This window comes from Falco biarmicus, chromosome 11 (assembly GCF_023638135.1).
Source record: "Falco biarmicus isolate bFalBia1 chromosome 11, bFalBia1.pri, whole genome shotgun sequence".
NCBI classification, from domain to species: Eukaryota; Metazoa; Chordata; class Aves; order Falconiformes; family Falconidae; genus Falco; species Falco biarmicus.
Genome location: NC_079298.1, coordinates 3,394,560 through 3,422,391, shown reverse-complemented (window position 1 = coordinate 3,422,391; position 27,832 = coordinate 3,394,560). Strand labels below are relative to the sequence as shown.

Below are 27,832 nucleotides of genomic sequence, written 5' to 3'. Positions count from 1 at the left end.
TGGCCTAGTTTCACTCCTACAACTGATGCTTCTTCAAAGGAAAAAAAAAAAAGTGTGGGAAGAGACTGACACAGAAAAATGAATAGCAAAGCATTTGAAACAAAACAAAACAAAAAAAGGACATGTTCTGCATTAATGCCATTTTATATTACATTATTGGACTTACTCATTTCTTACTGGTAAAAATACACATGCAGAATGTTCCTTACATTTTCCTCCTTATTTAATTTTACTTCATTTGCTTTTGTGTTTAGCTTTTCAATCATCAGTTCTCTATGCTTCATCCTGGGACATCTTCAATGACAAAGGCGATATTGTAAATGAAAATGCACCTTTAGGCAGTAACCATGGACTAAGTTCCCTCCATCTTGCTTGTGCACTTAAAATGCTTTTTATTTTATTTAAAAATGTCCATCAACTGCCTGCCTAAAAGTATAAAAAATATTTTGCATTAGCTGTTACCAAATATTTATCGTGAAATTTAGTGTGGAACAGAACGGCTTTGTTTCTGTATTAACTCTCCACTCTCTTGAGAACCATTTTAACATGCCCCAGTCTGGGTTCCCCCAGGAGCCCCCACCTCTCACTGACTACCCAGCACTCAGGATTTCTCCCTTTTTAAACACAAGCAACAAAACAAAACCCCAAGATCGATAAAGTCACAGAGTCTGGAGAGGACTTTCCCCCCCTTCCTTCTATTCTGTGTGATACAAAAATGCTGGCAGAAGGGGATGCTTGCAGGGGACATTCATCTGGGGGGGCATTCATGCTGGATGTCTGTCCTGAAAACACAGAATCAGTGGGGCAGCCACACAGAGACCCACCACACAGTCACAGATCTTTCCCTTATGGTTAAAAAGCAACATAAACCATTGCCTAATACCGTCTCCCTTTAACGGACAGAGATTTTTCCTTTCCTTTTTTTGATACTTTAAACTTACATTTAACCATCCTGTTTCATGTAGTGATGTTTGATAAACTGTAGACTTGATTTAGCCTCCACTGATGAGAACTGATATTTTCCCACCGACTTCTCCCAGCACCTTCTCTCATCTATGAAAATAAACATCTTTTCCCAGTGATGAACCATAAAGAAGACAAATAATCTTACATTTTCTGTCTGTCTGGTCTTGTCTTCCCTTATTGGGCTAGTGAGTCCTTGCACCAGCTAGAAAACACTATAAATGCCCTGAAAGTGGTCCAATTTTTGTGTAATCAACACTAATAAGACAGGCTTTGAGGACTACCAGCAGGAGCAGAAAGAGGTGGTCAGCAAGGTGTGAGGCTTGGCTGGGTTTCTGCTTGCTTCTCACCCTCTTCCAGGGTGAACAGGCAGGAAAGCAAAACAAGCCCCCGATGAGCTGGGCTGGGCTTTCTTACCTGGAGAGCATCCTGCCTCCAGCTTGAAACTGGGGGAGGCAATAAACAATCATATTTCAAACTGTAAAATCTGGCTTGGCGCAACTGAAATAAATAAGCATGAAGAGGCTGACAATGGTATTTTCAAATAACAGTCCAGTTTAAAACAGAACTCTGCTAATGCAAATCCAACTCATTAAAAGTAAGAGCTTTGTTAATACTGAACAATCCAGACAGTTACAGGATAAATTGCACAGTGTTTGGAATTTGTGTGTTTGGCTTTTTAGCCACCCTTTTAGCCTGGCTCTCACTTGTGATCCCTGCAAACAGCACTCCCCAGAGTGCCCCTCTGTACTGCACATGACTCACTCGAATGGAGCCTGGACTGAGGGAGACGTGTGTGCTTTCCCCTTGGAACGCCCAGCACAGCGCACACAGGACGTACACAATGTATGACGCCTTCCCTCGGCGAGCTGCAGCACATGCTGCCCTAGCGGCCTGGAGCTGGTGCCAGTGACCCCCGCGACTAGAAGGCAGGACCCGTCAGAAGTGCTCAGAGCCCCACGGGCGTGCGGTGTGGTCACTGCCTCCGCAGCCGCCACTGCGCTGCCCAGCCCCATCCCTTCATCACGCACAGCCTTCCCTTCTCCTCGCCTGAGCACCAGTTGAAATGTTAGCATACATAATTCTGCTTCTGCAGGAGCGCACAGAAAGAGAAACAAAGCAAAGCACACAGGCAAAGACGGTACAAGGAAGAATAAAATGTTAGAGACTAATTACAGCGCTGCTACTCAAAGAAGACAGCTCGATTGTTCAAATTTCATACAAAGGGAAGTCTAGAACAGGTTTGTCAACAGGTTTCTGAAGAGCCTAAATGACATTTCACACTTTTACAGGTGCTACTATCTAATTATTCTAATAAGACTAATGCTTAATGGGGTTTCAAAATTCTAAATGCTAATTTCAATGTTTTTAGCCTTTTAAAGTATGTAATATTGACATTTATGACGGGTTGGATTTATGGTACAGAGTTTTTACCTGTTAGATAAAGTTCAACGTATGTGCAGAGTTACCTTCAAAAAATACAAGACCGTGGCAAACAGATTCAAAATTTTCCTCTCGGTTAGGAATGGTTGGTCAGTTACAGATCTCCACTGCTACCACACTGACTGCACCTACCCCACGTCATCACCTGGGGAAAGGGCAACTGTCCCAAACATCCCCCTGTACGCAGCCCTCACACTCAGCGCATTCATACGGACCTGTGCCACACTGTGACCCACAGTATCAATATATACACCAAGGAACTTAGATACACACATCCACATGTCCATACTTATGCACTCTAGTATGTATGTGACTGATAGCCTCCCCCCCCCAAACAGGTAAAAACTCTTAAGTCTCTTCTATACCTGCCAGCTTTTTGTTAGATGTGGACATTTCACTTAAAAATAAATATGGGCAAAACCATCCACCAGTTTTATGCCTCTCCACTAATGCCTCACTGGCTGGATTTTCATATTGCTGAGCATCAGAAAGGCAATTTCAGACCATGAAATAAGTCTGATTTTATCTTTTCAAGTCTGTCAGGCTCCCTAATGGCAAAATGGAAGGTAATACTTTTCTCCATTTAGTGACAGTTATGCAAATTTAATTTAAATTTAAAAAAGAATAGTTATAAAAGGATGATCGCTATTTACTTATTGTTGATGTGTTGATTTTAGTCTATAGCTAATATAAATGAGTGACTCGTATGAATAGGCTTCCAACATTTCAGATCACTACAGTGCAAGCAAATCCAGAAAGGTCACAAGGTCCAGCGAGGAGCACCACGAGCTGGGGGGGCACGAACCTCTGCCGGCAGCAAACCACCCTCTCTTTGATGATGAAGTAGCAAAAAATTTGGATATTATTGCTGTTGCATTGCATAGTTCTAACAGTGTTTCAATAGGAGAAACTACTGCCAGCTTTGTTATTTCTATCTCATTTCTGTTCTAACCCATCTGTCCAGGTCTGCAGTAAAAAAGGGGAAGCAAAACGGGGGGTGGGAGGTGGGGGTGATGGGGAGTGCAGGGGAGGAAGGCGTTAGCTCAGCTCCCTCCTCCTGCCTCAGTGATGCTGGGCCGGCCAGCACAGGGACCCCGGGGACACAGCAACAGCCATAGGCAATGTGCAGAAGCTATTTCCCAAGTTGTTGAAACTTCTGGGCAGCAAAGTGTCTAAGAATCATATGTTGCACGTTTTTGGGGGAAGGACCATGCCACTGTGACTTATAATTTTAACTCTATTTGTTCGCAGAACGCATCATTTTGTAGTGACATAAAACATTTCCAGCCAGAGCATTTTGAAAACACTTTGTGGCAGTGAATTTAGGCTGGCTTTTTAATTCACCTTTACAGGCAGGTGAAGAGGGTCCCCACACCTCCGGGAAAGCAGGGCACGCAGACTGGCCAAAGATGCAGAACTGGCACAGAAGCCAGGCTAGCTCACTCCCAGTTTGCAGGACTTTGTTCCAATTCCACCTCCCATTTCAATAAAATAATACTTGCACTTATTTTATTGGAAAAAATAAAACTTGCACTTACTTTTTAGTAATTTCAAAAGGTGAAGTGTTATGAGTACATTTATTGTTTTTACAGTTAGTGTTATTTTTTATTATATTCATATACTTATAATTGCCTGTATTGATACTTGGAACAGTATTTCCAGTGTTTATAATTACTGCTGCTTAACCTGCAATATAGCCAGAGGAGCAGTTTAAAAGTAATTTGGAATTTTATGATTGTGGTAAAGGATTGTGTAACTCTCAGTCTCCACTGTTAACTAAGCAAGGTCTTGTGAGGAAGAATTTACTGAAAAATTTACTGTGCCAAAGTTTTGACTCCAAAAACACTTTTACAGTGATTTCTCCTCAATCTTGTAGAAACAGAAGATAAGGATTTTTGAAAATTTTGGAAATTCGTTTGGGGAAAATCAGTGCCTTTGTACTGCCTTAGCAAGACCTCACCAAACATTTCAATTCAAATCCTTTCTGCAAGATAAAATCAGCATGTTCTAGACCATCAGGTGGAAGAATTTTTACACCCTCTTTTAAACCTAGGTGATGAAAAAGATGATATTCTAAGAGCTGCAGAGATTGGTCTCCCATGCACTCCAATGCTATTTAACATCCTTTGTAACAACATTCCAAGCAAAAATTAAACCTTCAACTACAGGACACCTTTTTTTATTCCTGACAAGTGACAGTCTGAAACTACAGAAGTGAAAGTAAGAGGAAATCCAATGGAAAAAAAAAAATAAATCAGATAAATCACAGTAATCACAGTGTTCACTGTGACAGGCAGAAAGCTCTGTAAAATATTATACTGCTTACTCAGGGTACAGTTTCAAAAACACTTGCAGTGTGGAAATGATGGCAGTGAATAACAAAATAATTACTATCTCAGTTTTTCCAGGCCAGCCCAATTGCCTTTAATTGAATCAATAGGATGGCAAAGAGGTGTTCAGAGAGGGAATAATAGAGCCCGTAGTAAGGGCAGTCAGGAAAACACGTACTAACCTATAACCCAGCCCTTGAAAATGTTATAAGTCAAATGTGTGTCTTCAAAACAATACTCCTACAGTTCATTACAGTTGCAAAATAAAGTTATGGAGGATCTGTTCAATTTCAATATAGAAATTGCATTTAGATAAAGTCATTGTAATTAAAATCTCTGCATTGCCACGCTCTGTTTTCAGATGGCAATTGTATTTCCGAGGTAGCACAACAGGAAAAAAAGCATTTCCATGTCAGTGTTCCAAGCAAGCCTTGTCATGACTGTTGACTGTTTCTTGAGTGAAACTATCAGGATTTTTGCCATTGAATTCAGTGGGAGCAGCATACTCCATAGATAGGGAATCTCAATAAAGGTATATTCAGTAAATAAGAAATCATAAACAAGAAGTAGGTTTGGTAGCCTTGGTAATTTCCCAAACTATCTGATGCAATCACACATCATGTTCTGCTGTGAGTGCCTTTTGGTACTGGTGTCCCACAGCTCCCTAAGCATGCCCAGACACGTGTATTTGTGGAGTCAGCATCTTCTCTGCTAGTGGGCAGCACAATGCTAAAGCTCCAGGCAGGGGGGTGCTCTGGCAGAGCTCTAGAAACACTTGATAAGGCTGCCCAGAATCCTGACTGAGTGGTGTTAACCATGAAATCATTTTGACATTTTTAAGTCAAACACTTCTGATTGTAGGATCCTCAACAAAAGCCTTTTTGTTGAGATGTGGAGGACTATGGAGGTTACCCACACTTTAATTAAAAGGGAACAACAATAAAAAGTAAAAGCTGGCCCAACAGTTCTTGTTCACATCATCCACTTCACATCATTCTCATGCAAAGGGATGGATTTGACCTGTATTTGCCTTAATGCCAGTAGGGACCAGAAGTGACCCATGGCATGGAACAGGCACAGCCACCAGCTCACCCTTGGACAAACTCTCATTCTGAATTGCCTTTCTTTCCAAAAACTGTTTTCAAATCTGTCTTTCAAAAAGGTTCATAATTATTTTTATACCTTGGGTTCCACGCAACACTCCCAATGGTTGTTTTTGTTTTATCTGAGGGAGGTTGCCTCTTTATATAGGGTGGGAGCTTACTGGTCCAGTGCTTTAGAGAGCAGAGTGATTCTGTGCCCAGCAGGAAGCAGCAGGCTGCCTATGCACCTCTCTAGCTTGGTGGAGGAGGGGATGGAGAACCTAACTAAGCTCATGAATGCAAAACCCAGTTTCATCATGTAAATTTTTGCTCTTTCCATTAGATTATAAGGTTCTTTGACCTACGTTTTCTGGAGGTTCTTTAGCTTTACCTTGTATTTCCCCCTCCTTACTTCTGCTTCTGTCATTGCTGTATAATGTGAGAAGTTGCTGAGAGATGCTTTGGATGCTGTTGAACACAGAGAACTTTTATAATGACAACTTTCGCAAGACTCCCACAGGTCACAAAACAACTCATTCAACTTAATTCAAATGTAACAGCACTAATATACTTCAGACCAGAGAGCAAATGATTATTTTGTGTAGATTATCCTTTGGCTGCAGACTTCAGAAGATGGAAATTTCAGACTTACAATGGAAATTCAGCTGCAGCTCTGACTGTAAAGCACCTCCGACACTGCAGAATTATGAGTTTCGTACTAGTAGAGCCTTGGTCTACAACAGATAAACCATTTCTGATTTACATCCTTGTAAATGAGATCACCCGCTAATGCAAACATTTTCCACGATTTAAGTCTGTTAAAGAAGGGGAAAAGCCATTCATACATATTATAGAGAGAGATCCCCTGCAGCTCATTTGAATGCTGTGAGAGGTACAAATGTGGGAGGAATTTAATGAATGGATAAAAAATACAAATCCTGGAGAAAACATTCTGATCGGTCATTAATGATGCATTAACGATGGTGGATGCAGCGCTCGGTAACAGCAAGTCCAAGTATGCTCTTTGCTGGAGTGGGTGGCTCGTTTGACTGGGGGCCTCTGTCATTGAGCAAATCTCATGCAACTGCCTCCACCTCCGGAAAAATTTTTCTTTTTCTTCTTGTGCTGAGCAGGGACAAGATGATAACAGTGGCTGGCACCAGCGAGTTAATTTTATAACAAAACCTGACATCCTACTCGAGTGCTAGCAATTTAAAAGAGTAATGGATTGTCAGTTTTAGCTGGAAAGTGGTTGTTATATGATTTTAGAAGTCTTTTGCATATTTATTTTGCCCCACTTTAAATAAATTTTGGTAAGATATATCTCTTAGCTCCGAATGCAAGTCCCTCTTGGCCTGGTTGAGGAAACAAATTAGACTTCGCAAACATTGCAAAGACTAAATCAATACATTAATATTTAGGGGACATTAACGAGGTTTATTAAACAGAAAAAGGGCCTTGAGTACTACTTGGGAAATATTATACATGTTTAAATAAAAAAAATAGGTTGTGATTTCTGACTGAATCTATAAATCGCATTTACATAGATAACTGATTTATTCACCTGCACACCATGTCAAGCGCTGGTTACGTACAGAAATGAGATGATGCTGAGAGGGCAGGACAGGAGCAAGTGCTGTGTCTCACACGCATGCGGTCTGTCCTGGGAGGAGCCACAGACGTGCCCAGCATGGGCTAGACCAAAGCAGAAATTAAGATGTCAAATAACTAATATAAGAAAGTTGCTGTATCACCGATTCCCCAACATTAGCATTGTGGCATTGTGGTACCAATGGCAAGCACTGATGTAACTGGGAACAGGGCTCCGGCAGGACGGGGAGGGCAGAGGGTGCAGCAGGGGCAGCAGACACCATGGGGAGCTGGAGACAGGGGATGGCAAAGGGAATGACACCTGTTATCTACACCTCAAAGCCTAAACCGTGGACCTGTTCGAGCCATGCATCCATGACAGGTCAAAATACAGCCCTGAAAACCCACCCCTTGGTCCAGACTGTGCCAGTGGATCCTAGCGCTGCTGTCACCAGGACCATTGCTAGGCTCCTTGCTCGTGTTCAAGGAGGCAAACGGGGCTGTCAAATCCCGTTGTTAGGAAGACCACGGTCACAAACCTCACTCACCAGTATCATGGTCACACACCAGCCCCCATGGGAACTGCTCTCCCAAACCCTGGCCACTGTCCCTGGACAGCCCATCCTCAACTCGACGGGGACTAGCACCTTCCCCTCACCTCACCTTAAAATCCACACATGGCTAAGCTGGATTTGCCTAGTCTTGTACAAGTGCTCTCCTTTAGCCAGTATGTTTGTTCGCCCTCCCTGGGGCCCACACGAAGCGTATTAATAAAGCATAACAAAACTCTCCCCGAGCCCTCATTTCACTAGGTTAAACAAAGCAATCTCTTTCAGATGAGTTCTTCATTCTCCTAATCATCCCGGTGACCCTCCCTCAGCGGCTGAGGTCCTGCTGAGTACCCTTTTCTGGCCTCGATCTCCCTGGGGTCACAAACCAGGAGCCTGACTTGCCCTCTCCCCACATGCCATGAGGGCATCATTACTGCGTCCTGACACACGGAGCGAGCCGGAGCCTCTGGGCTGCGACCTGTCGCTCTGCCCTGCGGCAAAATTAATTCTCAAGGACGCTGATAAACATGTCTTAATATTTTTGCAAATTGAAAGGGAAACACAGCTTGGAGGATGCAATTTAAACTTTGGTAAAATAAATGTCAGATTAGAAATGGCAGAAATAGCAACCTTGTGCTAGAAAAATTATGAGCAATATAGGGTGGTAAGAGGCATTTAATTTTTTTTACTTTACTGTGGCAAACATCTGATGTTTAAATCATCTGCAGTTCATGACTTTGCAGATAAAGCATCTGGCACTGAGGTAGACTGCGTTGATTACAAACTCCTACCTTCTAAACTTTTAATTAATTACTTCATAATTCTCACTTCTTTTCATTAAGGTCACTGAAGTAAAGTTAACTGGATTATCTTCCTCGCTTTTATGTGATTTTTCTTTCACGGATGTCAGTGTGGGCTAAAGACACATTAGGCTTTTCTCTTTTTATTAATTATATCTTGATTAATGTTCTTGGTATGAAAAGGTGTAATTATGTAATAAGTAACAGTGACGTAGACTTGGTGGTCTCATTCAGGCAGGGATTTGGGAGACTGAAACTCAACTTCAAGCTCTGCCAGAGCTCCCTGCTTGGCTGTGGCCAAATCCCACGAGGTCTCGCTGCTCCCTGCATCCGTGCCTGGAGCAGGGATGGAGTGGCTGCTGCTTCCCTTCCACTGTAGTTATTTACGATCATGCTACCTCTCTATGTTTTACACATGGTAATTAAGGCATCTTTAACCCATTAAAATGTATTTATTCTCCGAAACACTTACAGGAATATGTTTAGAAATTGTCACCCCAAACAGCAGAGAAGAGGATACTCAAAATGAAGCTGCTGGTTCTGTGTGTATAGACAAACCTCATACATACACCAATTAAAAAAAAAAAAAAGAAAAAAAAAGAGAGTGTGTTGAATTTACATGGCTTTTAAAGTGGAGTTTCACAGCAAATAATTTTGCAGCCTGGAGTCTGAACCTATTTGAGAGCTTATGATCACACATAAGTCTTCATTCATTTAATTTGTGACCCAATGCACATACCCCCAGCTCTTCCAGCTCTGCTGTTTTCAGCAGGAGAACGTCTTCTTTCAACATTACTCGACAGAATACAGCCTGTAGGGCAGAGGAATTTTAAAGGGCTAAGATTTTGCTTTTAAATTTTCTTTTTCCTCTGTTATTTCATGTGCTGCTCTAGGTCTGCGGCTGATCATTTATTCAAAATGTAAAAGGAAGCCCAGCCCTTTGACGGAATGATTTTACTTTGGCAAAAGGCTTGCTTTGCCTTTCATTTATTTCTCCCCAATAGCAGAAGTTGTTTCTAATCTTGAAATACAAAGCAATGAACAATATTAAAAGGAAACATAAAACTGCTTCTATAAAATGTTATTATATCATCCCTATGAACCCTATTCAGCAGGAAAGGATATATAAGCTTATAGCAGCAATTAGCTCTTTGATGTTTCATTTACAGTCTCGGTTACTTTCAGACAGGTCAATCTCCATCTCAAAGGATGCATGAATCTTGCATCCTTACATCCTAGTCTCAGCACGTGGAGGGTGAAGTGATGGCTTTGTTCTAAGTACGAAGTGGCCCGATGTAAAGTGCTTACATGCAGCAGACCCGTGCAGGTCTGCTAGACAGGTGACGCCAGCAGTAAGTGTGATGCAGGTCTCTCTAAATTACCGTGCCAACCCCAGTGTTGCTCCAAGGTGGGATCCCACCCACGTGGGATGAGCAGTTCGTATGGCTCACATCCCTTCTGCTGAGCATCCACTGCATGGCTGATAATTATTAATATCTACAGTAATATGCACATAAAGATACAAGCTGGAATGGAAAGGAATAGCCACAATCTGCACCGAGATGGGATGGAGCATCATCCAGAGCTGCTGATGCCACTCTGCTGCCCAGCGGGTGCAGGGCCTCTCTCTGCAAGCAGGGAGCTCAGCAGCTTTCCCTTCTTGCCAAGTGCTAACAGAGCTACACAGGGAAAAATACAGGGACAGTGATATTTTTTTTTTTTTTTTAAAATAATCTTGAAAATGGCTTACTTGTCCTGGCTATGCTTCATGGAGCTGGTCCCTACTTCCTACATAAAATACAACTGAAATAACATTGGAGTAATTGCAGACATATATATAGACAATCCAAATATTAATTGATACTGTCACAGCTTCTTCATTCCAGCTTCCCAATCTGATAGCATACAAATACTTCTGCAATCCCTGAACACCCCCCTGCCCCCCATAAACAGTACGTTTGCAGGTCCTCATGCAACAGCCTCATGCAACTGAAGAAAGTTATAAAACTGGCCAAGAGACAGCTCTTTGGCTGCACTAACAAAATAATGTTCTTTATGCAAGCAGTGCACTTGGCTCTTACAGAGCTACAGTCTTACAAACCACCGGGTTCTAAAGGTCCAGTGGTTAAGGATAATTAGTTTCAGAAGCATTTCGTACATGTTATTTGTAAGGGATTTTGGTGTGCCATATGGATTAATAGAGATTGCCATTTAAATTCTTCTGGTTTATATTCATTGCTTTATTACTCATAAAAATGCAAAAGGAAATATTAATGATGATTACACCAAAGACTAATAAGTTAAAGCCCTAGGTTATACTTTGCATTTCTGAAGATATAAATGCAATCGCTTAATAATTATGCATATTTTAACTATTGAGTTATTATTTCTCTATATAATTGTAGTTAGCCTAATTGATTTTAAGCTCCTATTTATATGTTTTATACATACAATTCATTTCCCAATTTTTTTAGCCCCTTGCATGAGGGCATTAACTATGACAAAGACAATCAAAACTAAGAATTGTTCACCCTGGAACCATACAATAAATATGACCTTCACGGGTGTAAAACTCACATGGTTGTTCTGCAGCGCTTATAACAGAAAACTGCCTCACGGAATTGAACAGACCGCTGTTACTAACAACAGTGGGATCTCGGTATTTCTGTCAGAAAACTGGTCAGGAAGAAAGAAAAACTATGGAATTAAATGCAAAATCAGCTTACTTTGTCTCCACTTATTTTGGTTTTACTGCTTTATGTTAAATTTCTAAATCTAATAGAACTTCTATTTCTATTTTTGGAAAATTGCATTATGCAGTCTAGCTTTGCTTTTCTTAAGCCAATGAGTTATTTCTTGTTTTTATAACAATGCTTGTGACGGCATGCACCGGAGAAGTCAAACGAAATACTGCATCTTTTAAATGCCAATAAAATTTACAGAAACCTTCACACTTAAAGCTTCAGGGGAGTAGGATGCGTGCAGGCAGGCCGGTAAGCCGAGTGCTCTGGGGAGGGCAGAAGGCACGGCGGGGCTGCCGGGGGGGCGACGCGCCCAGGTGCCTCCCCCTCTGTAGCTGAGCTGTGCCAGGAAGGTGACCAGCTTCCCGAGGAGTGACCTGCTGCCCTGCACCACGGGATGAAGCACTTCTGTGCTTTCTCCCAGGCTGCCCTCAAGCAGCTGCCTCTGAAGGAGCCCACAAACCACACAAAAAACCTTTCCTCCTTTAAAACTCACATCAGAATAGTCCTGTGGAAACTTGGAGCTGGGCTGTCGGGGTGCCGGTGCGGCTGACGGCTGTGCCGCCTGCAAATTCTGCACGACAGAATGCACTCTGGCGTCTTTCTGACCGCACCCATCAGTCAAATTTTACTTGATACTTTTATTACATGATGATTAAAGCACGTCTCATGGCCTTGTTCCGTCCCCAAGGACAGCTGGGTCCTGATCTACAGGGACCCTTCCACGGCATGCTGCAGGAGCAGCACTGGCTATTTCTGAACGCATCTTCCCATCGTAAAGGAAACAGGGGTGTTTCTGGCAATATTTGGTATCAATTTAACATGCAAAGGCTGTAAACCTTCTATGAACTCAGCACCTGATTGTGCCCCTTTACATGGTGACCAGGCTGAATACGGCGCCAAACAAGTGTGTTTTGAGCCATGCAGGAGACCCGCACCAGACTGACGGGTACCGGCAGAGTCTTGCTGCGGGGACCTGTACCTCAGCCAGTGCACTGGTATTTCCCTCTCATATTTTCACAGCTTGTTCAATTGTCAGAAGAGCAGGAGTGAGGGCTTAAACCTGATTTTGGCAAATTGGAGACCCTTCTGGGCTAATTATGTTTGCAGGGGCCCAGAGCCACATACAAATCTTTGGTTACATACATCCAAGAAAAAAGAAAGACAGATAGAAAAAAAAGCTTTAAAATGTGCTTAGCTGACACTTCCCATCCATAAACTATTTCTGTCTAGTACATCTCCAATAACAGTTTGTTTAAACACATACCTTGTACAGTTAAGTGCACCTGCATCGTTCTAGGAGTGTGTTGAGTTTGCACAGAACAAGTGTACGGACCGTCATCTGTCACGTCTACGTCCTGTATCTGCAGGCTGTATTCTCTTCTGTTTGCTGTTGCGATTGAAACTCGAGGGTCTACTGACCACTTATCACTTCCAGCAAAAATAATACTCGACCGATTGAGCCAGGCACCTTTTGACGCTCCATCTTCCAAGTAACACCTGCAAAAAAAGGTGAAACCGGTAATTACAAAAACTTAGGAGCTCTTAAATACCATTAACTTGCTATTGATTTTTAGACTGAATATAGCTGTAATATATTAGAGTTGAATCTCAAAATACAAATAATTTTTTAATTGACAAACCACCATAAAACCAAAAGCCTGTCTTGCAAATGCACAATAAATATATTTTTTTCTGCTATGCCCTTCCTTTCTGATTCCCCTGCTGTGAGCAGTCAGCGGAGCAGTAGGCAGAAAGTCTCAGTTATTTCTGAACTGGACTCAGTGGCCTCACCGGGGCAGCCTTTTGTCCTCCAGCCTCAGCCTGTGAGGATCGGGAGGGGGCATGGGTGTCTGCACCAAGTTCTGCCTTTCTCCTAAGGCATGATAAACTTCTGCTTGCTTAGTTAAGGAACCAGGAGACTTTTCTCACCAAAAACTATAATGGCATCTTAGAATCCAAAACAATGTTTTTTTTTCTTTTCAGGGGGTTATTAGATTTGTCATTGCTAATCACATCCAAGACATCTCGTTTAAAGCAAACATACGTTCGATTAGCATGGATTTCCCTGCTGACAGCAGCCATGCAATATAAAGCATAGTCCTACGAAACATTTTTTTTAAACAGCTGTGGTATGGTAGTGACTTGAACAAATGTGATTTATTATGTCATATTTCAGCTTTTTTACAATTATTACTGGAATAATAACTAAAAATAGTGCTCTTTGGGGTGTAATAGCCACCATAACTGGAGCTCAGTGAATAACAACACCCCTACAATCAGAAGCAGATGTACTCTAGACAGATTTTTTCCTTCTAAATTTTAGTTCAAAAATATTCCTCCATAAAGTAAACACTGGTTTGGTTTTTGGTTTTTTTCTGTGTGTGTGTATGTGTGGGTTTTGGGTTTTTTAAGAGTAAAGAAGTACAGCTGGAGAATGAAAACACCTACATCAGAAGAGTCTGACAGCATTTCTACACAATATCTTGGGGGTTTGAACATGGCACCGGAGATTGCAAGGGAATTGCAAGCTGAATGCACCAGTGTAGGTACTGCAAACTGTCGGAAACTAATCAGTTGAGAAATATAAAGAACAAGGTATATTGCAAAACCTAATTTGTAGTCCGTTTCACCTTCTGTAGAATCCAAAACCAGTCAGAGTATTAAAGGTCAATGTTAATTGAAAATCCTTTCCGTAGATATGCAACCAAAAAAAAAAAAAGCCACCCAGGCATAACAGAAGTATAACCTTGTACTAAGGTAATTAAACACTGCAACATGCTGCTGTTGTCAATATTTTGTATTGCACGTTAGGAAACATTTGTGATTTCTCTCTAAAATAGCCTTCCGTCTGAAGCTGCTCACTTGCACACTGGGATGAGGAGATGTGCACTGTGAAGGATACTACCAAACACCACTGACAAGGCCCAAGAACAGCACGGCACCAAACACAGTTACTAAAACTGCGGAAAAAGTGGTAAGAAGCTGGTGAATACAGCTGACAGCATTTCTTAGCACAGTGAAGTACATCAGAAGGCAGGCAGAGGTTGTTGGGGCGGGATGCCCGCAGGGGTGAGCTAGCGCTGGTGCGAGTGTGGGGGACTTCTGACCCTCGGGCGGGCAGAGCTGTGGCCACGGTGAACGGGCAATGCCAGAGGATGGTCAAGCCCTGAAACAGGCTGCCCAGGGACGTGGTGGGATCACTATTCATGGAAGTGTCAAAAAACATGTAGATGGGGCGCTTAGGGACAAGGGTTAGCGGTGGGCTTGGCAGTGCTGGGTTAAGGGTTGGACCTGATGGGGTTAAAGGTCTTTTCCAGCCTCAGTGATTCTGTGGTTCTGTGGCTGTATGACACAAAGCTGCACTGGAGCTGAGGAACCCTTGTCGCTGGGAGAGGTAAAGGAGAGGCCACTCAGCAGCACACAGGCTGCAGGGATAAAACCGCTCCCGGGAGATGATCTGATTGTTAATGTAATTGATGGCTTTGGAATAGCCGTCAACTTTTTCTATCATCTGGAAAGAGGGGAGTGACGCTGGTGACAGGCAGGAGAGCCAGAGACAGAAAGGACACTAAAGACCACTCCTCCATCCCACGGACATTTCAACTGTGTGTTCAAGTGATGCTGGGATGTCTACATTCTGCTTTGCAGCATTTGACTGAAAGCAATTACTTGACATGACAGACCAGGGATGCTCTCTGGAACTTCAGCCAGAATGATGATTTTTGTGAGCAGCCAGGAAAATGCATGAAAGAGCAGCAAGTGAGGAAAGAAAACAATGACGGGAAGAAAACCAGTAAACACCGGCAGAGCAGAGGACTGTGTAAAGTATGAGAATACGAGAACAGAAACACTGGAGATACTTCAAGTACCACCTTGCCATAGACAAGAAAACGTTTGTCATAAAGAAAAGGGAGGACTGGTGGGAGGAGATGAGACCTGAGCAAAATCAAATGGTCATACCTTGGGTAGAGAGCATGGGAAAATGAGACTGTGAGAAGGGTGTCTGGGAGGCAATGGCCGGCAAGGGGAGTCCCTCTCGGTGCCTGAGAAGTGAGGGGATAAAAGGGCAGAGACAGCGTGCAGAGGGACCTTCACCAGCTGATGGGTACGACAGCCTGTCTGCAGTGAGGTTGAGGATATTTAGCTGTGGCTCAAAAGCCAACTGGGCGCTGTACTCCAGTTTCCCATAAAGAAGGTGCCATCTGTCATGTGGGAAAAGGCAGAGCAGCTAATGGAGTCAAGGGCAGAGAAAAACCCTGACGGGCTCACGTTTGAGAGCATGCAACTGCAAACCCCGGAGCATGTGGGGTGGTTTTTTTAAGCAGTCTGAAAGTGATGCTATGTGACTGGGAAACCATAAATGTATTATCTCCACTTACGGAAATGTAGGGAGTGAATCAGGCAAATTTGAGGCTAACCACCATGCCCACAATAGAGTTTAAGGCTTTAAAACAACTTTAAAAGTTGAAGGAAGGTAATACAAAGTGCGACAGACTAATGGGACATTTTTATTTGATAAAGAGGTTTTTTACATGAAGGAAATCCAACAGAAGAAGAGAATGCAATAGATCTCATCTCTTTGATAAAACATTAAAATAGCACAACTATGGAACTGTTAGATGGCAGAAAATGGTGATTTCGTAGCTTAAGCATATGGCAGTATTGTTTAAGCAGAGAAATGACATTCCCTTTAGGAATAAGAAACTAGAAGCATCAGGCTGAAATTCTTCAGAAATAGATAATGAAAATAACTATTCATTCATTTAATTAATGATCTCAACATGAAATCTGAAAGGGTTCTGAGAGAAGCTGCATACAATATGGGATAAAACATCAGTTTATATAACAGGGAATTGGGATGTCGTGGGGAAGTATCACTTTGAGGATGAGGAGCACAGCAGATATCTGTGAATCGCTGCAGGAGGAGTTTTGTGGGGTCTGGTCCCATTTGGAGAAGGCAAGGAGCCACTTTCAAAGTCTCGTGAACATTTTCAAACTGATCCTAATGAACAGAAGACTGGGGAGAAGCACAGAAACATCAGACTCGCTGATGTTTTTCTACAATTCGTTTCTTTTCTACTGGTATTTCTGAAGCAGTTGGATACGGTCAGTTATAAGTGAGTGGTTTTGAAGGTAGCCTGTAGTTTCAGTAAGCATTTCCTATTTTATTTAACTCCCTTGTTATTTATACACATGCACACATTGAAAAAGATGCAAGAAAGCGCTAGCACTATGGCTTCTTCCCACAAGAGAGAAACAACAGCCTCCTCTCCCAGCACACAAAACCAGCCTCATGTCACCAATTCCCTGCCCTCTGTGCAGCTTCTAAGAAAATAATTATCCTTGCTTAATAAATAAAAAAACCAAAACAAAACAAAACAAAGTTGAAATTTTTGGTTATTAATTAAAAACAAAAGTGGAATTCTCATCAGATGCAGACCATGCTAAGAAGGGGGGTGCTCAGGGCTGCTGTCGTGGCAGCTCCGAAGCATCCTTACAGCCTTCTGACGGCGCCTGTTCTGAAAGGCCCTGATGGGGCTTAACACCCGGCGGCAGCTCAGCCCCCCCAGCCGCTCGCTCCCTCCCCCCAGCGGGGTGGGGAGAGACTCGGGAGGGTGAAAGTGAGAAAACGGGTGGGCTGAGATGAAGGCAGTTCCCCAGGTACAGCACAAGCTGTGTGCACAAGCAGAGCAAGCCCAGGCGTTCCCCCAGCACCTCCCAGGGCAGGAGGTGCTCAGCCCCCCCAGGGCAGCAGGGCTCCAGCACACCTAACGGGGCTGGGGGAGACCAGCGTGAGGCCGTACGGAGTGGGTACCCCTGGGCTCGGGGGGGGCAGCTGGCGCGGCATGTCCCCCCCCAGCTCCCTGTGCCCCCCAGCTGCTGGCTGTGGGGGGGTGAGGAGCAGAACAGCCCCCGGCGCTGTGCAGGCACTGCTCGGCAATGGCTGAGCCATCCCTGTGCTCCCAGGGCTGCTTCCAGCCGAACCCAGCACACAGCCCCGTCCCAGCTCCTGCGAAGGGAAGGAGCTCTCTCCCAGCCAGCGCCGGCACAGCTGCAAAAGTTTCCCAAAACTTCTCATATAACCACAGCCCTTCTGATATCAAGGCTGTCTGGCTGAGAAAAGGGGAGATACATCAGTGCAGAAAGGAACAGAGACCTCTTGCTGTTTTACCTGATATACAAATTTTCTCAAAATGACTTCCTAAAACAAATACGAAAATTTGCTTTATAATTTTTAGGTGCACAATTATCATGGATAGAGATAAAATCCTGCTAAACACAACTTTCTTCTATACCCCACTAATTAACGAGAAGTACGCTGTATACAACTGTTCTGTAAAACATGAAAACCAAGGACTAAAAATGTAACAGATGTTTAGTTGTTGAGAAAGATTTTCAACTCTGATAAAACAAAAAAATCACCAAAGGTATTTCTAAAAATGTAACTAGGAGATTACATTTCAGTCTTGTTCAGACCCTGATGAAGCATGTTGTATGGTGGAAGCACAACAATTTCAAGCTAAAAATTACATTCCAAATAAGGTTCTTTGAAAACAGATTAAATATTTTACCTCAGACAGGCTCCTTCAAAAGCTCAGAGCACTCTTTTCTCTACTTTTACTCAAAACCCATGCAAGTTCCCTAACACTGTGGGAGTGAACTGATTTGAAAATGTTGCAGAATTTGCCTGCAATATTTTGCACAGGATGGCCTTGAAGTTAAATAGCAGCCAACTTGCTGTATTTTCCCACTAGACATGCAAGATGCAATGGATAAGTTGTGTATTTACTGCACGGAAGAAGTAATCAGAGGATTCATCTCAGGAATGTTTTCTAATCTAACAAATTTAATCCCTTCTGTTTGCAAATCACTTCTCATTTCTGAAAACACAGTTATTGCTTAAAGCTATTCTGCAGGCGACTTGGACTACACATTCCCCGATGTGTGCTCCTGGCCACTGGAGGCCAGGCTTCTGCACTGTTGTTACTGCAGACACAGAAATGAGGAGAAATAAGGATTTTTTTACCCCTTTAAATAAAAGCTTTATCTTTTTTTTGCCCATACCTTTATAATTTCCCATGAAAGAGCAGTCCTTCCACATGTTTTTTGTGACTTGACCAACCAATCGTGTACGTATTTGCAAAAAATAAGCACCGAGATCAACAAAAGCACTGACCCCAAGCAAGCTCGTGGGCTCTGAGCAGTGTGGGTGGACTCGGGCTGCAGCACCGCAGGTGACCCTGGGCACAGCTGCTGCAGTTCTCCCTGCGGCTGCTGCAGTTCTCCCTACAGCTGCATTTCTCACATGCTTGATCTCTGGATGCACTTCATTTTAACCAAGGACGGTATTTGAATGTTAGTTTTTGAGTTGCAGATAAGAAGTGATAACTCTGTGTTGCTTTCATTGCACAAACATGAACATGCCTAGACAGACATGGGCTCTTCTGGCTGGCAGGCTGTGGTGGGCCAGCTCCGCCGTGTAGGTGGGCTGTCTCGCTGCACAGGCATGCCCTCCCCGTCCGCACCCCTGCGCCACTCGGGGTACACTCGGCCATGGCCCAGGCACCTCGCCAGTGAAGACAGGGGAGGAAAGGCGGCTACAATGAGAGAAGACAGCGCAAGCAACATGGTAAGAACTACAGGGAACCCAGCTGGAGGGGTCCCAGCAGCCCCTCGCCATGCCCGTGCAGGGGTGCGACTCAGGCAGGCAGTGCAATGGCCACGTTCAGTCCTGCAGCGCACAGGGCAGTGCTGACCAAAGTCCTCTGTGAGAGCCTCTGGTTCCTTAAGACTACAGCAGTCTAGGTGGGCAAAGCACGCTACAAATACCACAACGGGAGTTGCCAAGCAAATTTTACTAAACCCATAAAATTCAGGTTTGCACTCTGGAGCGATTTGCCCATTAAGTCTTCCAAATATAACAGGGAACATAAACACAAATTTTCACCAAGCCAGATAAGTGAGTTTGAGCAGAGTTTTGATTTCAGGTGAACCTATGGAGATCTGGCAGCCTTCCACTGCAGCTCCCTCAGGGTGGGTCTGAGCCTTGAGCTAAGAGCCCAACTCCTCTTCAACTCATCCTGATGTTACGTGCCAGAAATACATCAAATAATGACACCAGAGCAATGCACGGTTCTAGTTCAGCACACACAAACCCCTGTGGGATCCCATCACTGAAGGTGCACGGTCAAGAGTTCAGCACCAGGAACGCGGGAGCTGTGGTCGATCCCTGCCGATCACTGGCCGATGGTTCAAGCCAAAGCATGCTGTTGTTTCATAAAGTCCAACAATAAAACATTTCTTACAGTTATATATGAGAAATAAATTATTGAAAAGATGACAACCAGTAGAAATGACAAGTATTAGTGACCTGCCCTCTCTTCCCCCTTTCCTCTCCTTCCTTAAATTCTGTTTTTAAACTTCCTGCACACCATGGCAGCATTTTCTGCAAAGTAATTTTTAAAATCTATGCATAGGACCGATTATTTTTAGAAGTTAATAATAACACTGTAGCACAACTGAAGAAAGCATAACAATCATTAAACAGTGACTTTTGCTCTTTTTACCTTTACATTGCTTGGAGAAGTATTGATTAAACTATAGATGAACTCAGAAGATAATTCTTCTATTTTTAAACTTGGAAGATTGGAAAAAAGAACAATTTACTTTTTAACTGATGATTGTAATCAGAAATTCTCTACTCAACAAGCATAGAAAATAGATTTTAATGTTACCTGTCATATACAGCTGAAGGTATTTTATTAGTTTTCCAATCATTATTAATGGGGACGATCTTTTGCAATTTGTAACTATGGAAAAATACAGTCTCACCCAGCTTCCTTAAAGTTTTTAATCCTCTCATTTTTGATACCTCCCACTTTCCTAGCTCTCTAGTCTATTATTCCCCCATAATTAAAACATAGACCTATTAATCTTTGTAAAAAACAGTTCTTCCCAATTGCTTAATTAAAACTGCACACGGTCCCTTTTTACAAGATCCTTCACAGTGCAGCTGGGGCTGGAGCATCCCCTTCGCTGCCCTTGGAACACACCACACGGACTGCGCACACGGCTGCCCCGTGTCCCACACGTCCCCTGCGTGTTTGATGTGCACCTGTCTCCAAACGGCCTTCACTACACCCTCCGGGGTTACACCTGGGCAGCACTCGGGCAGCACTTCACAGGGAAAAAAGTCCTTTTTGGTCCTTCATTCAAGTAGGACCAAAAGGGACCATTATCCTCATTTCTGGTGTGACTGCTTGCTGGACCCAGATCGCAAGGCTGGAAGGGTAAGCAAGTTAAAAACTGTCTTATAAATCTGTAGGTAAATTCAATCCCTGCAACCCTTTAACTCCAGCCGTTCAGCCTCAGGGACCTCCTGCCAGTGCTCCCACCTCACCATCTCTGCCCCGCTCCCCCCGGGTGGGAAGGTGGGAGCTGAGTGCCAGGAGCCACGGGAAAGCTGGCCGGCCAGGAAGGCCACCGGGGGCTGTGGCCCTGCCCAGCTGCAGAGCCGTTCAAAACACATCCCTGATACAGAGGAGATGCTCAGTGACGTACTGTGAGATGCTTCCTCCAGGAAACACATCCCTACGCATTCCAGATCAGCACATGACTCGTTTCTGTGTAGGCTTGTGTCTCTAAAACCAGTAATTCTGTCACAATTTGGGTTAAAAGTTTCATCTAATTTACTGAATGTCCTTGAACCCTTTCCCCTGAACACCTAGAAGGATTCAATCTGAAAATGTTAATGGTTTCAGATAACTGGTGCTTTAGGTGTTGGAGGAGCTGACTGCACCGCCCACAGGGGATGGCAGCGTCCCCTTCCCATCACCCTGCATGGGGTGAGCATGCACCAAAGCAGACGTGAAGCTCTTAACAGAGCTGTTATTGCTTACCGCAGCATCTTTTTGTTTAACAGTGAAATTGGTTTTGGCATTGAGTTATAGCCACTTTCCTCAGAACACAGAAAAAAAAAAAAAAAGTGTTGCTAAAATTTTTCTTCCTTTAAAGGAGGTTGGTTTTGAGCTAAGCAGCAAGGGGAGAAAGAAACACAAGGGTCGAGGTTCAGCCTAGAAAAACACCCAGGAGCTCAGAACATAAAGTTATAGATCCACGCTTCAGAACTAGGAAATCACACCAGAAACCTGCTAAGAACTTCTGCAAAGTCCTTTTCCTGGTGGTCTCATAAATGCCTTCTCTGGGTTCTCCATGGATTCTTACAAATAACAACTTAAAGTTTGGTACCCTAGGGAAAATTCTCTGAACAATAAAAAGAACTCAGGTGCAACTATAGATGATCCTTTTAATACTGTAATCAAAATCAATTTTCTCTCGTATAGTAAAGCTCAAAGCATGAAATTCTGCATAAAAAAAACAAAAAAACACCTGTGCAACTGCTCATGTTCATCCCAGATTTTTTTTTTTTTTTAAAATATTTACCTGAGACAAGAGTCTCAGACCATCCGGGAGCTGATGCATCGCTGGCAGGTGCATGGGCTGGCACACACCAAGCCCGGCTGTCCCTGTGCCTGAGCCTCGGGGTGCCCCCCGCTCCCCCCAGCAGCACAGGCACTGCCACAAGCTCAGTGCATCCGGAGTGTAAAGATGCCGTAGCCCAAATTTCACCATTTTCTCAGGGAGCTAACTTGCCAGGCCTGGAAGAGTGAGCACAAGGACCAGCAGGTCACCTGGGGAGAAGGCCTGGCCAGCGCTCAGCTGCAGCTGCAGGAGCTGAATTACCTCTGAGGCATAGCAAGCATGAAATATTACAGAGGAACTGCACCCAGGAAACAAGGCATACAGGGCATTAATAACAAGAAAGACTCAACAAAATTTAAAAATCTTAATCTTAGGAAGACACCCCCCCCCCAAAAAAAAAAAGCCCAGAACAAAACAAAAAAAGAAAAGTATTGCCATTTCTTTATGAAACATGCAAATATTGAATTATCCTGCAGAGGGAGACTGTTCTGTTGTGGATGGGACAGAAACATGCACAGGCAGTTTCTGGAAAGTCTGATGAACAGGCGTTATGTAAAACAGGAGAGAGAAGCAGTTGTTTGAAAACAGAGTTTAAAATTAGAACCCCAAAACTGCCTCACAGCAGCCAAAACAGACCTAAAATAAATAACCAGCTTTGCCTGGAATTGAGTGTCAACCTGAACGTCCCCATTGCACGTCTAAGTCCTTAGATGTGCCGTTACCGCTGCTTTCTGCCTGCAGAGCGGCAGCAGCGCTCGGCTGCGATGTGACGAGGGTTCTTTGTAAGAACGTGCCCCTTCCCAGCCCAGCTCCCCCGTGCTGAGCCGCCTGCCCTCTCCTGCTCACAGCAAACACCAACCCACGTGAATCCGTGCATGCCGCACTCCTGAAACGGCACAGACGAGCTGGGATTAAGGAGAAGCGGTGCTCATGGATCGAATATAGATGGCAGTTCCTCCCTCTGTGCAGCCGCCAGCTGACAGCAAACACTCGTGAACTTTGCAGCGTTTAACATAGGTCCTGCAAACTCTGTTTTGCTCCCCCTCAGACACCCCTGGAAGGGTCCTGCCTCCTCTCAGCAAGTGCCCTGCCCCCCCCACTGCCCCAAGCCCACCTCAGCTTCTGCTCCTGCCACCCTTTGGCCAACCTGGCTGCCAAACCCTCCTCCTTTCTCCCGCCCTGCTACCGGCTTTCCTTCTCCCCAACAAGTCGGACTCCGGTGATCTTTGTCTTCCCACACCAGTGGTGGAGAGCCCTGACGGCACGCTGAGGTGTTAACGTGCACAGAGGGGCAGCTTTCCTTCCCTCTTTGCGCGCATTCTGCTCTTTAGGGGCTGCAAAGCCCCATAGGTACCAAACCCCTTTATAGAGCAAGTTTGCTTGTCAGGTTCAACAGATGCAGCATATCTACCCAATGGAGGATGAAGAGTCTCCAAAGCCCGTCTCCCTCTGGGCATCGGGAAGGAGATGCCACAGGGCAGCGATCCCCCCACAGCTGCCCCCTCAGGACAAAGCTACGGGGGGGTCCCTGCAGGAAACCCTTCCTGGCCTTCGGCAGTGCTGTGCGGCGGGTGGCTGAGTCTCCAGCCTTGCCTTCTCCCTCCTGCAGCCTCTGCTCGGAGGCATCTTTGGGAAAACAGCAGACTGATCTGTTGCACTGACAGCGAAGGAGCTAGCGATGTCACAGCATCTCCTCCCCTTCCAAGCCGAACAGACAAGACATGCTGGAGACATTTTACCCAGTGTTTGCAGTCAAATAATTCATTTAGCACCATATCAATACACTTCTTTGTAATTACCTCCTTTAAATAAAGACGTTCTTCCAAACTTACTACCCTCTATTTTCTGTGATTCTCAGCAGTCCATTACATTGCTTTATGAAATAGCAGCTCAGAACTGGAGATCTGCAAACTTAGGGAGAAACCAAGATAATTCTTTAAATATTTGCTGACCCATGGACTTTTCCGAAAGGAGCAGATAACGGTATGAGCTTTTTATCTGGCAAACTGCCCAAAGTAAATGGGTATACGTGCTACCTGAATTTTCATGAGTAATTAGCATAATTAACCTCCCTGCTCTGCTCCTCTGCCACTTTCACTGCTTCAGAGAATCGATGTATAGTTTATTAACCATGAGAACTCATCTGATTTTCTGCTCTGTAGCTGGCCGTGACAAAGTTTCCAGGTACCTGCCAGCCTGCAGATGGAACAAAAGAGGAGGCAGGGAGAGAAAGCAGGACAAAAAGACTGGGAGAGGAAGCAGAATAGATCTTCTTCATTACATATCTCCAGCTTCTTGCCTTTATTAAACTCATGGAGATGCTTTAAGTATTCTAGAAAATCTATCTGCAGATAAAACATAGATTAATCGCAATATCTCAAATATTTTACATAGAAAATCAGTAGAATATTAGTAATTAGTCGCAAAACTGTTTACTCTTCTGCTTCTACAAGATTTTAAATGTAATTTGCTCTACAGCTGATATTATTTGAACTTTAACCTGTATCACTTTCAGCCTCAACACCTGCCAGTGCATCCAAGTCAGGCAAAAGCCCACCTCCACTGGGATTTCCTAGCCTCTAACGCTTATTGTACACGCACCCCCCCCCCCCCCCCTTCCCATCACCACGACGTGTTTCCCTCCTGCCCCAGGGAAGTGGCTTCTTTCCACAGCAAGGACCGAGAAGCTGTTGGTGTCACAACTGCGATCCATTGATTTGTTGCTTTCATTTATATGAAAATTTTCCCACCCCTTTCACAGATACATTTTCATACTAAAATGAACAAAACAGTGTAGTGTAAAGCTAAGAATTATTAGCTACTAATTATTTCATGGAAACACATAGTATTTTCTCTTTGAATGCTCAGAAAGGGTATCACACAATATTATTGGTTCTGATAGTCTTGGTTTCATTTTCAGAGACTAACTCCCAGCTTAATCATATTATTTGAAATATTAAAAAGGGGCTGGCTGCTACATTTGATATTTATTAATTCCTAAAGAGGTAGGAGATAGAAACACTGACTTCCAGAAATTATGAAGAAGAAATTGCCAATGCAGAAAAGTAAGGGACTGATTCACTGCATGGTTTTGTCTTTATTATTTTGCACTTTTCTTAAGGGAGAGGGCTCTTTGAAAATTCAAGAGCCAATCATGTTTATTTTATAGGAATATATAAGTCAGCTGTTTCTTCTGATGATGGAAGCCAACCCAGATGGCGATTCCCGCCCCCCCCCCCCTTTCTTTTTTGCTACATGACACTGAAACACAAATTAAAGGAATAAAAAGCGACATAAGCTCTGAGACCACAGCAAGGCAAAGGATCTTGCCTAGAGAACGAGAAAACATTGGCTCCATGGACACACAGTGTTACTTTCCAAATTTTCAATATCACAGCACACTATTGAAGGATTTTAGCATTCAGAAATATATAACTGAATTAAAGCAGCCATTATACTAATTAACTGCATTTATTTCAGTTTCAGAACAGTTACCTTAGTCTTTATTTTTCATGCTAAAATGAAACAAAGGTTTCTTCACCAATGCAATAAGCTCTGACAGAAAAATGAGGGCTTACAAAGGGGAGACTATTACAGTAACACACATTCAGGATAAAATAATGAGTGTTGGATGGCTCTTATACTCAGCATCTACATAAATGCCGTAATTTGATAATGAATACAGCATCATGGCGATGCGGGGCTCGCACCAGCTGCAGCACTGGCAGAATACAGAGAGGCAGGCTTGCAGGCAGTGGACATAGCTTGTGCCCTGAGCAGGGAGCAGCCCCACCAGCTTCTTCTAGGAGAAAACTGGAGGTTCACAGTGCTGAATGCAAATATCCACCCGAGATGGAGCTCCCAGCCCAGGAGAAGGACCCAGGGTCTCCAGGCAGCCCCCGTGGGAGGTCCCCCAGAGGAAGGCATGCAGCCAGGCAAGGAATCCTGGGCTCCCACATGCACGGACCCCCTTGATATAGACTTTCTCTGCACTTGCCTCTGTGACATTTTAGAAGACTAAAGCAAAAGGCAGGTGTAACGGGGAAAAATGGCAAACGCTGTTTACCGGTCTTTTAACATATGCAATAAAAGAAGAATGTAGGCAGACACCTAGCTCTGTGCTCCGTTGGGTGGTTCCCTACGCCGCGCTGCCCAGAGACCCCAGCAGGAGCAGCATGGCAAGGGGTAGGAGGTGCCCTTGTGCTGGCAGGGCAGCTGTCCTGCCTGCCCGGGCTGCCCCACTTGCCCCTCCCCACGCCGCAGCCCCCTTCTGCGGCCAGGCTGGGCACTGGGACCATGCAGCACGGTGAACCTGCTAGCTACCGCCTTGCCTCCCAGTGCTGGGAACGTTATGAATACCTGCCTGCAGAACCAGGGCTACAGTGAGGTCCTCTCTAGATGTTAAGCGTAAAACACATCAAACGTAGTGAGAAAAAAGTGTCAACAGGAAAGGTGTGGGTGCTCCTGCTCCACAGCGGAGCTGCCAGCTTTACCTCTCCTTTCTCCAGGCAGACCAGTGGCAAAGGTCAGCGTTGCCCAGGCTCCAGGGATTTCTTAATATTCAGGGTTTGTGTCTCACGTGCCCTTCCTAATAGGCTTTTTTCACTATCAAGGCTTAATGAAAAAACATTCTTTCCAAGTGAAAACAATTTGGATTTTAGGATTTCCTTACAATAATATCTACACTATGAGTAGATACAACACGCGAGGTGGGAGATAATTGTGTGCTGTGTCATGTCCTTTATTGGATCAGTATTGACCTGGGACTCTTCTCTGAGAGGTAATACCAACCCTGCAAGACAATTCTCTCCAGGTTGGTTTAAGTAAAATAGTAGAGTTAATGACAGAAGCAAAGCTACCTAGAGAGGTGTAATTCATCATGGAGTGTTTCATGCCATTATCTTAAAAACATACAGTGTAGTAATCACTTGAAGTAGTGATAACACATAATTGTATGCTTCTCATAAATTATAGGTGAATGGGAGTTTCAGCTAATGAGTGCCAAATAGTGGCTCAGGAACTGCAGTGATTACAGAAGATGTGGTGATGAATGCATTTATTATTGGGATATTACAAACCTTTTTATAGCAGCGATGGCAAGTTTATAGATAAATAACCAGCCACAAAGGTACCTGCATGTCTAACCAAGACAACTAAGTTATTAGCCTGCAGTTTAACCAGCCTATTATACAAAAACAGTTTAAAGCTTGGTGAAAACAAAACAAAGAAAACAGAAGTCCCACCCAAACATCAGCATCCATGCGTATCTCCACACCATTTTGCCCCCACTTCTACAAGGCATGCTGGTGGAGTATTCTGAACAGAAAAAAAAACACTTTTGCATAGTTTATCACGGAAAAGCATCCCACATACATGAAATAATAAAAGCTGCAGTGCTCCTTTATGGTATAAATAAGGTGCTGCCCAAAGCAAAGAGCTCCTTCTGCCTCACTGGTTAGGACGAGCCCTTGCAGCAGTGAGAGCAGGGAGCAAACCTGGCCGAGAACGCACAGCCGTGCAGCAAGCCTGCCCTGTGCAGCGCCCAGGAAGGGTGATGCTGCACCCACTGCGGAACCCAGCAAAACCTCTTTCACAATGCGATTCTGATTCTCTTCTTCTTCTGCAATGTTCACCAGTGGAAAATGTTTTTTGAGAACAAAAAAAATAGCACTACTCCTTTGGGGCTTCTCTCCAAGACAGGAGGGCTGATGGCAGAGGAGAGAGGTGAGTCCCATTTCTGGGGGCTCCCCTCCTCCCACTGCCACCCAGCACAAACCTCAGTGATTCTCCCAAGCTCTTCTTCCTCAGTAAACACTGAGGACGAAGACACAGATGGAGAAAGGTCAG

General features: G+C 44.1%; 1 protein-coding gene across 2 annotated transcripts in view; it reads right to left on the bottom strand.

Moving 5' to 3' along the window:
- Nucleotides 1–27,832, bottom strand: part of NEGR1 (neuronal growth regulator 1) — a 295,272-nt gene that overhangs the window by 144,725 nt on the left and 122,715 nt on the right. For both annotated transcript variants that reach the window (XM_056356242.1, XM_056356241.1), the window contains exon 2: nucleotides 12,768–13,000. In XM_056356242.1, coding sequence (XP_056212217.1) covers nucleotides 12,768–13,000 — 233 coding nt within the window. The remainder of the gene's footprint in view (nucleotides 1–12,767; nucleotides 13,001–27,832) is intronic.